A 13538-nucleotide genomic window follows, 5' to 3' on the forward strand; every position below is an offset into this window, starting at 1 on the left:
GAACTCAGGTCCTCTGGAAGAGCAACTGAAGCTCTTAACCACTCAACATCTCCCCAGCCCTGATCAAGCCCTTTTCTCGCCCCCCCCTCCCCGCCCCCCGCCCCCGCCAAGACAAGGTTTCTCTGTGTAGTTTTGGTGCCTGTCCTGGATCTTGCTCTGTAGACCAGGCTAGCCTCGAACTCAGAGATCCGCCTGGCTCTGCCTCCCAGGTGCTGGGATTAAAGGCGTGTGCCAACACTGCCTGGCAATCGAGCCCTTTTCTAGCCTTCCATTTTGAGAGAAAGTCTTGGTAAGTTGCCCAGGTTGGCCTTGAACTCACCATGTAGTCCAGGATGGCTTGAAACTTGTAGTGATCCACATGCATTATCCTCTCACAGAGCTGAGTCTAGAGGTGTGCGCCACCAACCCCAGCCATCTAAAACAAGCGGGAAAGAACTGCTTTACAAAGGGAGTGCTCGGCATGGGACAGAAGTGGGTGATTGTTACCCCTGCGCCACATAACGGAGCTGAACATTTATTAAACCGTGTTCAGTTGTGCAAAGTAAACGTGGCTCCTTTGTTTACTTGAGGGCCCTGATGGCTAGGGCACAGACTGGAGGCACTGTGGCAAGGGGAAGACAAGAATCATTAAGGACAAGGGGAAGGGGAAGGACACACCCATCACCCAAGAGTCTGCTTGGAGTTGCTCCCCAGCTTAGAGTCACAGATTCCAGAAAAATCAGCAAGATTTGTTCTGAAGGTCGCTCACCAAAAGGCAGACTTCCTTTTAGAGGGAGCCATTCAAATCAGAAGGCTGACATAGCAACAAATCCGGCTTACATCCTGGTGCATGCTGCCTTCGAGTATGGCTTGCTTTTTCCTCAGATGTTTTCTGGGAATAAGACTATAAACTTCTGTTTATACTTAAAACATCTTGGCTTCCTCTGTGACCTCTGTAATGTAGGGTCTCACCTTATCAGCTGTAATCCTGCCCAGGGCAGCTCAGAGACCCCCAGTGACCTCATGAAGTTCCCTTGAGTTGCAGCTTCAGAAGCCGCCCACATCCTATGCAGGGCTACTGTAAAGACAATGAAGAACCTTCTCTTGAGAAGCCCACGACCACACATGCTTGGGCATGATTTTCTCTGAGCACCTCCCATTAGCTCCCATGCTTGAATCTCTGTCATAACCTCTCTTTTTTTGTTTTGTTTTGTCTTTTTTTGTTTTGTTTTTCCAAGATAGAGTAGCCCTGGCCGTCCTGGAATTCACTCTGTAGACCAAGCTGGCCTCGAACTCAAGAGATCTCCCTGCTTCTGCCTCTGAGTGCTGGGATTAAAGGCGTGTGCCACCACTGCCCGGTTTACAACCTCTTCTTACCAAGCACCAACTCCAACTCTGCTTTACACTAGCTGGTCCTGACGTGCTTTTTTTTTTTTCAAATTACATTTACTTCCTTATAGAGGGGGTGAGCATGCCACAGCACTGTGTTAGGCCGAGAACATGCAGCTGTTCTTCTCTCCATCCACTAAGTGGGTCCTGGAGATCGGACCTAGGTTGTCAGGCTTGGCAGCAAGTCCCTTTCCCTGCTGAGCCATCTAGATGGCCCTGCTCCTGAATATTTTTTCTTTGGGGAAGTCATCTGAGCTCACCTGCCTCCAGCTCCCGCCCCACTGCTGCTGACATGGCCTCCCGCCTTTTCGTGAGACAGGCCCAGGGGTCTGATCTTAGGGGCCAAAGCCAATTCGCTTGGTGCCATACCTCAGGCATGCCGCATTGACCTCACTGGGGTTGAACTTGCGCTGCATTGCAATGGTGGCCGGGATGGAATGATCCTGAGGTAGGTTACACAAGCAGAGGGGAAACTGAGGCAAATTCTATTGTGACTAGAGGCTGTAGCAACTGAAGAAGAACTGTAATTACGAAAACATCACGTGGTTGCTCACACAGCAAAACAACGAGGCTATCCGAAACCAGATGGGACCAATGTGGCTGACCCAGACCCTGGGCAAGTCTCCTTTGCCTCACCGTAACGGCATCTTGGCCATTCCTATCATGCTTGTGACGCAGCCAACAACCCCACATAACAGCCAAAAGGAGAATAAACCCTATTATTTTACTCCATTCTGGGATTTCCTACCGTGGTAGTTTGCTTCTCTGTCGCTGTGATAAATCACTGACCAACACCAGCTTGGGGAGGAACGGGTTTATTTGGCTTACACTTCCAGAAAACTGTTCATTCCTGAAGGAAGGCAGGACAGGAACTCGAGGAACCAGGAGGCAGGAACTGAAGCACAGCCACACCTGACCACTGCTTACCAGATCTTTCAGGTTCACACTTGCCTGTCTTATTTCCCAGGACCACCTGCTCAGAGGTGGCACCACCCACCAGTGGGCTGGGCCCTCCTACACTAATCATTAACCAAAAGAATGCCCCATAGACATGCCCACAGGCCAATCTGAGGGAGGCAATCCCTTAATTAAGGCTCTCTCCTCCCAGGTGACTCCAATTTGTGTTAACTTGACAGAAACTAACTAGCATATCTACCTTTAATGTACGAATAATCTTCCCATCATTAAGGTTAGCCCCTAAGATAAGAGGAGCTCTCCAAACCCCCAGGGCAGGACTTCCTGGAGAAAGCCACACTTCCCCTTGAAGGGCTTTAGTTGTTCTGAGACAGGGTCTCACTCTGTAGTCCTGTCTGGCTGGAACTTGAGGCAATCCTCCCATTCTGTCTCCCAAGTCCTGGGGCTGTGTACTTATGATGTAAAGTAAACTTACTCCCGATTCCTTTAACTCATCTCTGATTTTATTGTATTTTATTTTGCTGGTGGAAGAACCTGAGAACACTGAGTAGACAGTTTGATCCGGCCTCTGCTCTCTGAGACTGCCCTAGCCTTCCCCCACAGACGACACTTCCCCCACAGGGGCTCTGCTAACAAACAGAGCATGTAGGAGTAACACCAGCGCTCTGTACAGGAAGGCGGGTGCTATATAAATGACCCATGAAGAACCTCGGTCTTGTGGCCCATGCGTTAGAATATCCCCTTTCCCTGCTTACTTGCCTGCTCTGCATTCTCAGTGCTTCTCACTGTCTGAAGAAATTGGCTCTCTTTCTAGTTCTTACTACGTATGTCTGGTGCAACTGTTTGTTCTGGGACATTGAACTTGGAAACTTCAGTGCGTGACCTCCAGACGCCTATAGCAATACCTCCACTGTAGATCAGCAGCTGGATTTAAGGGGCTGCCTAGCAGGCAAGTTGTCTGGCCACATGTGCCATGATGTATGAGTGCATGTGTGTGTGCTTTAGTACAATGCACACACACACACACACACACACACACACACACACACACACACACACACACACGTATGCACACAATGAATTAATATATAGCATTATAATTTTTGTTGGTTTGTTTGTTTTTTGAGACGGGGTTTCTCTGTGTAGCCCTGACTGTCCTGGAACTCACTTTGCAGACCAGGCTGGCCTTGAACTCACTGAGATCCACCTGCTTCCGCCTCCCAAGTGCTGGGATTAAAGGCATGTGCCACCACCGCCCCGCTACCTGGTGACAATTTTAAGAGGTGGGGAAGGCGGTGGAGAAATGGCTCAGCAGTTAAGAGTGCTCGCTGCTCTTCCAGAGGATCCAAGTTTGGTTTCTAACAGCCACATCAGGTGGCTCACACTGCTGGAACTCCAGCTCTAGAAGCTCCAAAGCCTTCTTCTGATCTCTGCAGGCACCCTGCATACACATGTGCCCACATACATGCACACGCACCCCCACACACACTCACACACACACGATTTTATCTATTTTGTGTGGCAGATGAACAGAGGTCAAAGGACAACTTCCAGGTTGGTTCCCTCCTACAATGTGGGTCCTTAGGGTCAAACTCAGGTGGTCAGGCTGTTGGGCCACCTCAGCAGCCCAGATCCATGATGTTTAAAGGTAAGCAAGTAAATTACAGAGGGGATTTTAAATGGCCTCTATATAGTATTGGTCAAAGCTGAACAAGATCCCAGGCCACATGTATTCCTACCTAGCTCCCTGTTTCCAGCCAGAATTCCCTCCCCAGATTCCTTCTCCTGGTTGAATATCAGAGTGCACTGAAGATGTTTGCCATCACAGGCAAACATCTGTGTATAACCTACATACGCATACTTCTATGCATACCAAGAAATGTATCTCCAAGATCATCTGTAAAATGTGCTGTGAAGGGAGCTGCTTGCCTTTTCTGAAGTCTCACTATTTTCTAAGTAGAGTACTGTACATCAACATGATCTTATTTCATGGATTCTTCACACCGTGGTTTCAGGTTTAACTGGCAGTACCTGCTGTTGCTACTGTTCTGTAGAGCTCAGGCTCAACCAAGACCCCCTTCCCACACATGCTAGGTGAGTACGTGCGCTACCCACTGAGCTCAACTTCTGACTCAAATCTGTATCATGTAGAAGAGTGTCTGGTCTCTAAAACACAATGAGAAAAAGCAAAATAAACACAAATGAGCTCTCCAAAGGCGTTTTTCCTCCCCCAAGTCAGTTTTATTGTTGCTGTTGAAATGTCACCTTTTCTAAATCTAGCTTCTTAAATATTTAAGATTTAAGATTTATTTCACACATATACAGAGAGAGAGAGAGGGTGGGGGGCTGGAGAGATGGCTCAGAGCACCTGTTGCTCTTGCAGAGGACCCGAGTTTGGTTCCCGGCACTACAGCATCACAACCGTCTGCAACTCCAGTTCCAGGGGATCTGATGCCCTCTTCTGACCTCTTCGGGTACCAATCACGCACTTGGCACACAGGCAAACACACAGGTGAAACACACATACACGTAAAAACATTTTAAAATAAAAGATGGGTATAGACATCAGATCCCTGAGATTTCTCAGTGTAAGGAGCTGTGGGAAAAAAATGTCCTCAGAGATGGAATAGTCTCCCCTGGAGCTTCCCTGTCCACCTGCCACCACTGTGTCGGGTTCCCATTCTATTCTGATCGTTCCCTGCGGTTCTAGTTTACACTTACTGCTGTGATAAAAACCACAACGAAAAGCAACGTGGGGAGGAAAGGGCTCATTTGGCTTCCACGTCCCGATCACTGTCCATCACTGAGGGAAGTCAGGGCAGGAACTCGGGTGGGAATCTGGAGGCAGAAATGGAAGCAGAGACCATGGAAGAACACTGTCAACTGGCCTGCTCTCCAGGGCTTGCCTTCTTAAACCACCTGGAACCACCTGCCCAGGGGTTACCCTGCCCACAGAGGGGCTGATCACGCCCAGTCCATATCAATCATTAATCCAGAACATGCCCCACAGACTTGCCTACAGGCCAATCTGATGGAGGCATTTTCTCAATTGTGATTCCCTCTTCACACATGACTCCTCTAGCCTTGTGTCAGGTTGACCAAAAAAACAAAAACAAAAACAAAAACAAAACCTCACCAGTACACTTGCTCAACTTCAATTCAGGAGAGGAAGGAAGGAATGATGTCGGGATAGGAGAGAAAAAAAAGGGTACTGGGTAGTGAAAGAGTCCAGCCAGCGGCAGAGTGTGGAGAGACAGATATACACAGACAGGCTTTGGAGAAAAGGTCCAGAGAAGGGCGGGGGAAAACCATTTTGATCTTACTTTCTTTATTAAATAAATAGTAGCTCACGGTCACAAGCCTGGCCCTGATGAATGTGCTGTCTGCATCATTTCAGCCAGTCCTCGGGTGTGCTTTACAGATGTGAGAGAAACTTGTGCTCACAAAATGCACCAACTGGCCCAGCATTGCTGTATTAGTTACCTCATGTGATGAGACATCTGGTAGAAGCGACTCCAGGGAGGAGTCCATTATGAAAACAAAGGCATAGGGATGGGGCTCTCTGTCCAAGGAGCTTACACAGGGCTTGTCCTAGCTCAGTAGATATGGAATCGAACCAGAGGTGGCCTCTAACTGTCCAATAGTGTTTGTCCATTAGCTAGCCCCGCCCCCAAAGGGTCCACAGGGACCAAGTGTGCCAGGAGATGACCTGGAGCCACACTTTTTCTGTTTGTTTTTTGAGACAGGGTTTCTCTGTGTAGCTTTGGAGCCTGTCCTGGAACCTGCTTTGTAGACTAGGCTGGCCTCGAACTCACAGAGATCCGCCTGCCTCTGCCTCCCGAGTACTGGGATTAAAGGCGTGTGCCACCACCGCCTGACCATACTTTTCATTCAAACTATAACCATCACATTTGGTAAGAGGCAGGCCTGGGGCTTGAACTTCTGTCCTGCCTCCAGAGTGAGTGTTCATAAACACTGCTTTCCTGCCTGCCCTGCTTCTAAGGGAATGCCACTATTGCACTCAAGGCAATTTGCATTTAACCTGATCTCAGGGCTGCCCTAGAATGATGTGGTCACCACTTATAACAGTCAGTCATCGGACAGACTGGCAGGCACCTGTCCATAAACTGACACTCCCTGATGCCACTCAGGAAGTCTGGGTGAGGAATATTAATAATGCATAATATAGAGTCATCTTGTGTGGTGTGGGTGTTGACATGCAGGGAGAGCCTCTGTAGCCAGTTAATTAGCTCCATCTTAGTCTACTGGTGAAATTCACTCTTGCTTTGAGTAGAAGACCATCTCTGCAGGCCCCTGCAGATGACCACAGGTGGCGGAGGTTTATGTGGAGAAAACACATAAATAAGGGGTAGGTGACCATCCCCAACCAACCATATCACATTTTCTTAGCATGGTACCTACTCAAAAAACCAGTTAGCCTCATTATTGGATACTTGTAAGTATCTAATTACCAGTTATGGTTGAAGGTCGCAGAGCTATGAAGTGATGATGTGGTCATTTCCCTGACATTTCAGCTGCAGGGTTGTGAGAGTATTGGGAAGGATGCAACAGTCTCCAAGGGCACGTGCCTTCCCTGCCTCTGGCCTGTTTCATTCTATGGATAATCTACGAGTCATAATTAATTAGACTCAGGTTAAAATTTGCATTGAAGTAGTCTCCCCTGTAAAGAAGCATCACAACCCAGAGTTTTGCAAGTTGCAAGGCTCTGGTGAGCCGGGGTGGGGGTGGGGGGGGTTGGAGGAGCCAGGGTGGGGGTATGGTGGGAGGGTTGGAGGAGTGGGCGGTGCACACCAACATAAAGCCTGGAATATGGTAGGTGACCATTCACTGCAAATTCTTTCCACCTGTTTTGGTTATTGTGTAAAATACTATCTCCAACCTTAGTGGCCCTAAGTACCATGTCCATTGGCCATGAAGGAGCCTAGTAAGCTTTTCTTGAATAATGATTATTTGCTTACAGCTCTGCAACGTGAGCTGGGTTTAGCTGGCTGTTTCTGCTATGGGTCCCACAGCTACTCTACCCTTTCTCATGCTTTTATCTTTCTCACCAGGTGGGGCTGCACTGGGTTGGAAATTCAAGATGGCTTCTCCAACACATCGGACTTCTGCAAGGTGGGTTGGAATAGCTAGGGCCTGGGTTCCTAGAATCTTGCTTTTTTTTTCTCATGTTTGGCTAGCACGATCAGTGTGTAGGTATTTAATGTGCGGTCATATAGTGCTCCTTGATCAGAAGGACCTTACTTGGTTTAAGGTGCACCTGTCATTTGTCCTAGTTGATGTCTGTCAACCTGGCAGAAGCTAGAGTTATCCGGGAAGAGACTCCTCAGTTGAGAAATTCCCCCACCAAATTGCCTGTAGTTGAGTCCGTGGGGCATTTTCTTGATTGCTAATTGATAGAGGAGGGTCCAACCCTCCCAGGGCAGTGTCACCCCTGGGGACGTGGTCCTGGACTGTAACAGAAAGGAGGCTGAGCAAGCTAGTGAACAGTGCTCCTCCGAGGTTTCTGCTTCAGTTTCAGGTTTCTGCCCTGAGTTTCTGGCCTGGCTTCCCTCAGTCAGGGAATGTGAACTGAGGGATGAAGGATAAAATAAACCCTTTCCTCCCCAAGTGGCTTTTGGTCAATGGTACGTTATCACAGCAACAGAAATCCCAAGACATACATCAATACCTTCAAATTCTTAGTAATTTTCAAACAAGGTATCCTACATTTCTATTTTCTTCTGAGGCCTCAAATGAACCAGTCTTCATAGCCAAATCTCTTTCATGAACACTTGCCGGGAACCAGCTCAGGATCACCTGTCTTCTCTGGGCCAAGGCAGTTCACAAGAGCACCCTGAGGAGCAGGCAAGGGTTTGCAGCCATCACCTCACTTGGGTTTCTTCCCTTCAGAATCCCATGAGCCACAGATCCCGAGAGAGCTGCACCAGCAGGTATGGTCCCCTCTCCAAGCTATCTCATAAACAGAGAGACTTATGGCAGGCAGCAAGAAATAGCCCAGAAATGAGGTGTAACTACATCCCAGGAAAGTGGAGTTAGAAACTCAAGTCTCAAGACCATGTCTTGCCTGTCGGAGGAGGTCACATTGGCTTCCTTGGCCAGCCAGCCATGGCTTTGGGTGGGAGAACTGGTCTACCAGAAAATCAACTGCCTCGTCTGAGACCATGGGTAGGGCAGCTCTTTACACACAGCTGTGAGTAAATTGAGTCAGCATGGCGTGATGGAAAGGCTTCTCTTTATTTACCAATCATTTAAGTGCCAGCAATTACGTGCAGCACAGTGCTCACACCCGTAGGGATATAACTGTGGCCCTAGGAGAGAAGGCCTGTCTCTTTCCAGTCACGTAAGGGTGTGTCTTGTTAGTTCTGGTGGAAGTGGGAATTGGAAATTATGGAGAATGGGACATTGATTCTTGCCTGTTGATTGTGCCTGGGGACTTAGTCCCAGTTATTGCTGACTGGCTTTGCGTGTATCTCCACGTGCTTACAGCACCTGTGCTCCACAGAGATCGAGAACGCATTCCTCTACTGAAAGGTCAATTAGCCCTAGGGTAGCTGAGTGAAGAAGGGAAAGAGACTGGTTAGTTCCACTTACTTGATTTGGTTCCATTCCAGGAAGGAAGATGGCAGGTCTTCAGGAGGAGGGATTCCTACATGGGTACCCCATCTCTTGACCTCTGTCCTCAGTGTCCTGTTTCCTTTTCTCTACCCTAAGTTCTTGGCCATTCTTTCTTCCACGCCCTCAGTCTCTATTGGGAAGCCCCATCTCTGTCCCTCCATGCATGGTACTCCGCCCCGCCCCCCACACACCCATTTTCTTCTTGGTTTCTTCACCGTCTACAGTTAGCATTGGCTGGTGTCATGCCTTCCCTTCCTTCACACAGCTTTCCTGGCTCTGCAAGGCATGGAGGGAGTGAGGCTCAATGTTGTGCATGGAGGGGTTGGTAGACTTTCGTACCCTGGGGAAGGCTCCCACCTGTGAGAACCAAAGGCTCAAGCAACTTTAACAAGGTGAACTGATTTCCCAGTGGCCAGGCACAAGGCGCACCGCCGACCCCTTACAAAACAGTAACTGGGCCTGAAGACAGGAATCCCACTAGCTAGGACTCTTGCTTGAGGACCCTAGGTGGCTAGAAGACATCTGGGTGAGAGCTTGCTGCTTTTCAATCATCCTCCTTGACAAAAAGACAGTTCCTGCCTTTGATAAAGTGGAGAGGACAATCCTACACACAGATACGATTAGACTGAAAAGTCATAGAAAGATGGGATGTCTGGGGAAGGAAGTTTCCAGAAGCAAGCGTCGCATACGGCATCATCTGTGGCTGGGGTTCAGGCAGTAGAGCTGTCATGGAGGGTGGAGCCTCCTCCAAACCTCCACCATAGATAGCTACGTGCAGGGGTGCAGGGCTCTCTTGGGGCATGGTGGGCTCCTGTTCCCTTTTTTGTGGGAAGGGCTTGCATCTCTGGCTGTCACCTAGGTCCTGGGTACAAACAAGTATGCCTGGTGCGGAGGGTCTGCTCTGGTGTCCTCACTAGCACCTCCCCCACACTTCCTTTCACTTTTTCATTCCAAGCACACATCTAGGTCTGGATTGCAGCCTTGCGGGGGACCACAGGAGGAAAATTTCAGGATTACATCCACTTGCCAAGGTTTTTTGCTTTGATTCCTATATTGATTTCAATCCACGAAGCTTCACAACTGAGGCCCTGAATGCTTTCTTGATGAAGTGGGGTGTCTCTCCTTTCCAATCTCCAGCCACTCTCCAAGCCACAGCCTTCAGCACTTTTCTGCCTCCCAAGCCACCCCCAAACGCTTCTGGGCATGGCCAGTAGGACCCCTGGAGGCACTCGAGTCGATAAACTTTTAAACCTGCTATTACCAGGGAGCCCTCAGTTCTCGGTGGATTACAGCCACCGAGTTCCCTATCAGTTGCTGAATTCCATGCAATCCTTTTTAGAAACCTTCTGCTTCATATGCTCTAGAGGCATTCACCACCCCAGCTGCAAAGCAGGAGCCCAGGAGTGCCCCAGGGGAGGCTGTAGACCGAGCTCAGCTTCTGACCAGCAATGTTACTTAATGATTGCAAATCCATCATGCCTGCCAAGTCCTCACTTTCTCGGTCCTATTATTAACTGGGAACCCTGCCGGACAGTGGCTTTGTTTCAAGTGGAAGTCTGTGGACTTTGATTCCCTCAGGGGGCGGCTTCCAGCCCAGGTGGATGCAGGTGGGCCAAGGCAGCAGTGTATTTACTTCCTGGGAGAGCATGGAAGCCCGCTGTGAGCCAGGAGGTGTGCAAGTGGGTCTGGTTGGGTTCCAGGTCAGTTCTGTATACACCCTCTGAGTTCTGTTGATAACCCTTCTCCCTTCTGCCCAGAGGACTGTGTTAGCCTTTGCCAGGCTGGGAAAACTGGCAAGGCAAGTGAGACAGACTAGGCATCTGTTTTCTCGGAAGTCAGGCCTCTGTCCTGCCTGCACCTTTGGCCTCGTTTTGATCAAGGTTGCCAGCACCGGATACAGTGTGTGGGGGTGGTGTCTAAACCTTTAGGTGTCGGTTTAAAGTAGAGTAACCTTACATTTTGGGTAGCACTTTTGAGTTTCCAAAACTGGCTCTCATGCATTCGGTATCTCATTGGATTTCCTCAGGTTGAAAGGAGGGTTCCTCTTTCACAGTGAAAAATTTCCAAAGCTCAGAGTTTTAAGCAAGTTGGCTGGTTTTGCAGGACTACGGAGGGGAAAAATAGGGAACCAGGAGTTCTGCTCCTCAGTAGGAAGACTTTCAGTGCCCACGCAGACTTGGTAATGCCTCACTACTAACCCCAAGAAGCTTGTTGGGTAACAGGACATTTATCCGTCTTGCTATCTCTTTGCAGAAAAGAGCTGGAGAGGGGCAGAGGTGAGGTAGCTGGTTTTTCCTCTGTGTCTTTCAAGGTTATAACATCTGAAAATCACCACCCCGCAACCCTTGCTGCCAATGTGTTCCCAAGGGGCACACAGTCGAGGTGACAACCATTCAGTTGTTAGGCCAATGCCACAGACGCCCTCCTCCGGGGCTGCAGAGATTGCTCTGCAGTTAAGAGCACCTTTTGTTCTTGCACAGGGCCAAAGAAATTGAGTTCCCAGCCTAACATGGTGGCTAGTTATTAATCCAAGTCAGGTATATCCAAGTATTCAGTTACAACCTTCAGTGCAGTGACAGCTGCCCCCTGAAGGAGAGAGGATGGAGCAGATAGGGAGTGCCCCCCTCACCCCCGCACCCCCCTCCCCCAGCTTTTCTCTAGGGCTTGCCCGAAACAAAAGGGCTCTCATGGAATGTAGGGATTCTCATCTTCAGAAAGCAGCTCATTTATGCTGTGTCTGGGATGTTAAAATGCCTCTCTCCCCACTCCATCTTTAAATATATATTCAGATCAAGGGCCAAGCGAGGTCTTTGTTTATGCTACTGTTTAAATAAGAGCAGGAAGCCTTGTTCAATTTTTAATGTCTTCCTCAAGAATATGCGTTAATGCATGCCCAATGGTATGTGCGAACGAGCATTTCGAGATGAGAACTCTATCCTGATCAGAGAGATTAGATGGTGCATTACAGAGGCTACTCTGGACGGCACTGCTGACCAAGGCCATGCTGACCGTGGTCTCCGAAGCACTCTGAGTTGTCAAAGTAACAAACAGCAGTTGCACAGGGAAGCAGTTTGCTTGTCCTTCTTATTCCATCTTTAGTATTAGTCAAGGTCATGAGTTGTAGGAAAAATATATAATTTAATTCTCAAATAATAACTTTCTCTTTTTTCCAAACATACATCGTCAAAAGAATCCAAAGTTAATATATATTTGTAGCAGAGAGAGAACACAGTGTTCTGAAATGAAGGCAGAGCTATCACCCTTATAAAAATCCACATTGTCCCAGAGAAGAGAAAAGAGTGTGGGAGCCCGTTTTCAGGTTCCTCACGGCTTTACCCAGGAGGTCTGCACAGAGAGGATGATTAGGACCCTGGGCCTGAGTGCAGGTGTCTGAGATGGTCTGCACTTGGCTGTGCCAGGGTGTGTGTGTGTGGGGGGGTGCGGGTGGGGTAGGGGGGTGGGGGGTGTCTTTTGCTCCACCCCTTGGTGTTTCTATAAATACCCTGAGGCAGAGATAGTCAGGGCTCCTTGGAATAGGTGAGGCTATCCTGTATTTTCTATCTGTTTATCTCTACAATCTAAATCCTTCCACCTAATATTTCCTGCTGCTCTCACTCAAGAAAACTCTGGGAAACTGTGGGGTTGGTGGGTAAATGCCCCGCAAAGGAGAAAGTGAGAGTAAGCATCTAGGAGATCAGAAAAATGTGCTGGGAGACTTGCTCCCCTTTGGAGAATTCGCCATCAGTGATGTGTGGCTGGACAACCTGTGCTGTCTGTCTTCCACAGCTGTCCCCTCCCACAGGTGGCCTCGCTCAGCTTAACAGAAGCAATGACACCAAGATAACTAGGCGACACTCAGACCAGCAAGGCAGGCGGGGCAACAGACAAGTCGTAGGCCGATGGATCCCAGATTCCCAGCCATCGCGAGGGAGAGGCTTCCAAGGCGTCCTCTCACAGACATACTGGAAAATGTTCCACTTTTCTGGAGTTAGTCTTTCCTTCCCACCAAGGGGATGAGTGAAATTCACTTGGAATAGGCTGCAGGACAGTTGTCCACTCTTCCTTCCACAATTTGAGTTTATCTTAGAAATCCAAATATAGGTCAGAAGAAGTCACATCATAGGTGGACAGTGACCGGCCACTCAGCAGAAACATCTTGGGCTTTGCTTGTATAGCATTGTGGAAAATACTTTAATAAATACAGTTACTCCTGATTTACTTACGCTACCCCCGCCCCTGGCATGGCCAAGATGTTCTAGAATACACTTGGGTATCATTCCACAGTCATGGACCCGGAGCTTCCAGAGCACTGGCTGGGCAGGGGCTGGGTAGTGAGTGTGGGGTGGCTGCTGTCGACGTACCAGAGAGTCCTTCCAGGTAGTAGGGCCTCAGTCACTACAGACAAAGGTGGCTTTTCTCAGCTGCCCTGTGACAACTGGGTTTCACATTTCCTGAAACTAGATCTGTGGAAGGAGTCCCTGAAATTAAGGAGAGAGAGTAAGAGATCACAGAAGAATTAATTGGCCTTTTAAAGAGAGGGGTGGGGAAATTATGAACCAGAAAGATATTGGTCCTGGTGAATTTCATAAATAGAGGAACCGAGACCCATTTACACTGTA

General features: G+C 48.8%; 1 protein-coding gene across 2 annotated transcripts in view; it reads right to left on the reverse strand.

Moving 5' to 3' along the window:
* Positions 1–12037: 12037 nt before the first annotated feature.
* Positions 12038–13538, reverse strand: part of Dock8 (dedicator of cytokinesis 8) — a 203397-nt gene continuing 201896 nt past the window's right edge. For both annotated transcript variants that reach the window (XM_052712081.1, XM_052712082.1), the window contains one exon: positions 12038–13397. In XM_052712081.1, the coding sequence (XP_052568041.1) occupies positions 13337–13397 (61 nt within the window). In that variant the 3' untranslated portion in view covers positions 12038–13336. The remainder of the gene's footprint in view (positions 13398–13538) is intronic.

This window comes from Peromyscus californicus, unplaced genomic scaffold (assembly GCF_007827085.1).
Source record: "Peromyscus californicus insignis strain IS unplaced genomic scaffold, ASM782708v3 Scaffold_4__1_contigs__length_199733344, whole genome shotgun sequence".
In the NCBI taxonomy this organism is placed as follows: domain Eukaryota; kingdom Metazoa; phylum Chordata; class Mammalia; order Rodentia; family Cricetidae; genus Peromyscus; species Peromyscus californicus.